At 41.0% G+C, this 2,614-nt stretch overlaps 1 protein-coding gene across 1 annotated transcript; it reads right to left on the bottom strand.

Moving 5' to 3' along the window:
* Window positions 1-926: 926 nt before the first annotated feature.
* Window positions 927-2,343, bottom strand: LOC143556605 (peroxidase 63-like). Its single transcript, XM_077045880.1, has 2 exons — window positions 1,865-2,343; window positions 927-1,548 (listed from the first exon to the last, which is right to left on the bottom strand). The coding sequence occupies exons 1-2, from the start codon at window positions 2,331-2,333 to the stop codon at window positions 1,046-1,048; spliced, it is 972 nt and encodes a 323-aa protein (XP_076901995.1). The 5' UTR covers window positions 2,334-2,343; the 3' UTR covers window positions 927-1,045.
* Between the last annotated feature and the right edge of the window lie 271 nt (window positions 2,344-2,614).

Here is a 2,614-nt window from a genome sequence, read left to right on the forward strand (position 1 = left end):
ATATAAATGAACTTTGCACAAAGTTCAAAAAAGATCGGATACAAGTTAGACGTGGAATGTAAGTTGTACAAGTCAAAACAATAAGAGCCCATGCATATGGCAATGCCGGCTGCAAGCTCACGACGGCTTACATCAATATGAAGTTGTGTAAAGTGTAAACCATAGCTGGCATGTAACTTTTAGGACTTTTGGGAAAAAAACTTGTACCTCGGAGCTCGCTCAACTGGCTCAATTGTTGGTAAACAAGCCGAGCTAAACTGGCTAACCATGCGGGACTTGAGGGAAGGATAACTTATAAACATTATATTTAAACTTAACTTTAACGAGTTAAAACAAACAAGCCCATAACATGACTCTACTAAATATATTTGAATATTAATGACCACCTAATATATTTGAATATTAAATTTTAATAAGCATTAAACTTATTATGAAAGAGCTTGCTTGAGCTTTTTTTACCAGCAACGATTGAGCTTAAATTTTAACTTGTCGATACTAATTGAGGGGAGCCGATCGACCCTATTTAGCTTGTTTAATTTTAATCTCAAGCTAGGGTTAAAACAGGCTCGCGTCAATATAGCTGTTAAGTAGCCTCTTAACCACTTTACATAGAACAAGATCTGAACCTCGTGACAAGGATAACGGTTATATTCTTTCTTTATTGTCTCAAGTTGAGACCTTTAAAAACTAGTTGTGACAGAAACTAGTTTGTTGCAACAATAGACACAATACTTAACACGATAATTTAATATTTAAACACTCTTAACTAATATTGAAAACGGATGCAAAATTATTGTTAAAGAGGCCTCAAACCGGTCAAAAATTTTTCAAAACTCAATAATTCATTTAAAATTAATTTAAACCAATATTCTCTCTCACACAGGTCAATTACAGGATCTTAAACTTAAATGTTTATATTGCTTGCTTTGCTTACTCATCAAATAAAAAAGATCTCGATATACAGGTTATATAAATATAACGTTTATCATTAAAATAAATAAATAAGAAAAATAGTATTTGATTTGATTATAGAAAGATATCTGAGCTAATTAAAGGAATCACACCGGCGGCGGATTTCACCACTCCGGCCAGTCTTAACACCGTACAAACTGAGCTTCTCCATTGCTCGACCAAACGCCTCGAAGAACGCCTTCTGATCTCTGGCGTACAACTCCACATACGGCTTCGTCCTCGCATCCATCACCAGCGCTCGGTCCGACTTCAACACTCCGAGTCCTCTGGGCAGGTTCTGGTAATACGCATTGTCGAAGTTCCGAGGAGTCATGACGTCATTGAACACCGAGAGTGACGGATCCCTGTGGTAATTCGCACACGCGGATCTCAAACCCTCGGCGTACCTCCGATTGATGGACGGGTCGATCGGTGACGCCCGGCTGTAGTTGTAGATCTCTGAGCTGATCTCCGTACAGTGACTGAGTCCGATCGTGTGAGCGCCGGATAATGCCACCATTTCCTGAACCGTGAAGCCTCTGGAAGTGAAGATGTTGATTAACTGATTCATAGACATTGAAGGCCGAGGCAGATTACCTGTTCGATGTAATTATAATATGAGTTGTATTCGCTGTGTAATTACAATATCAACAACAGACTTAGGGGGTGTTTGGCCTAGCTTTTATTTTTTGGCTTATGCTTATATCATAAGCTAAAAATCCATCTTCATACAAGCATCTTCAAGTTAGCCTATATAAGCTAATAAGCTTAAGCCCAAACACCAAATTAAGCTTATTTTGTAAAACAAAAGCTAAAAAAGCTATAAGCTTTGTTAAAAAAGCTAGGCCAAACACCCCCTTAAGTTTGTTATATATATATATATATATATATATATATATTTTGTGGTTGTTACCTTCAACTAGTGAGGCTTTGGAGAGCAATCCGTCACGGCGGCCTAACTTGAGGGAATAGAAGGGTCCGCCCATCATGGTGAGGAGATTCCTGGTAGCAACGGCGAGGATATCGGTACAGGAGACGACGCCGGGACAGGCGAGTTCGAGAGCGGTCTTGGCCCTGACGACGACGTCGAATCCGTCGCCGGGAAGAGATAGGTTGATGTCGGCGTCACGCTCGGCCTTGTTGAAGTGAGTGGAGGAGATGAGGACGGAGGCGTCGCAGCCCTGGACGAGGCAGTCGTGGAAGAAGAGGCGGAGAGCGGCGGCGGCGGTGGTGGGAGAGTTGATCTGCTTGTTCGTGGTGGTCTCCTGCATTATCTGCTCGAATCTAGGGCATGACTTCTGGTAGAAAGTGGTGGTCAATTGAGAGTGTGAGGATGAGACGAACAAGAAGGAGAAGATGGCGAGTAATGTGACCGCTGCCATTGATGATGATGATCGAGGAAGGAGGAAGGGTTTTGTGGATGTGGGGATGGACAGGTCACCACTAATCACGCTCGATGGAAGGAACAATATGTCGGTCTCATTCTATTCCAGATCCCGCCTTGTTTCTCCTTTTTCAACCTAATCCTACGTTTTTTATAAATCTTTTTTATTTTTTCAATTAAAAAAAATTATTATGCAACAATAAACTACCCGGTTACAATATAGAGACATATGAGTGGATAACAAGGTGGACCGGCATCTCCTTTTAGACGATAAATCTG

The sequence above is a fragment of the Bidens hawaiensis genome, unplaced genomic scaffold (genome assembly GCF_021521415.1).
Source record: "Bidens hawaiensis isolate Kalapana, Puna unplaced genomic scaffold, B.hawaiensis_p1.1 tig00018653_1, whole genome shotgun sequence".
NCBI lineage: Eukaryota > Viridiplantae > Streptophyta > Magnoliopsida > Asterales > Asteraceae > Bidens > Bidens hawaiensis.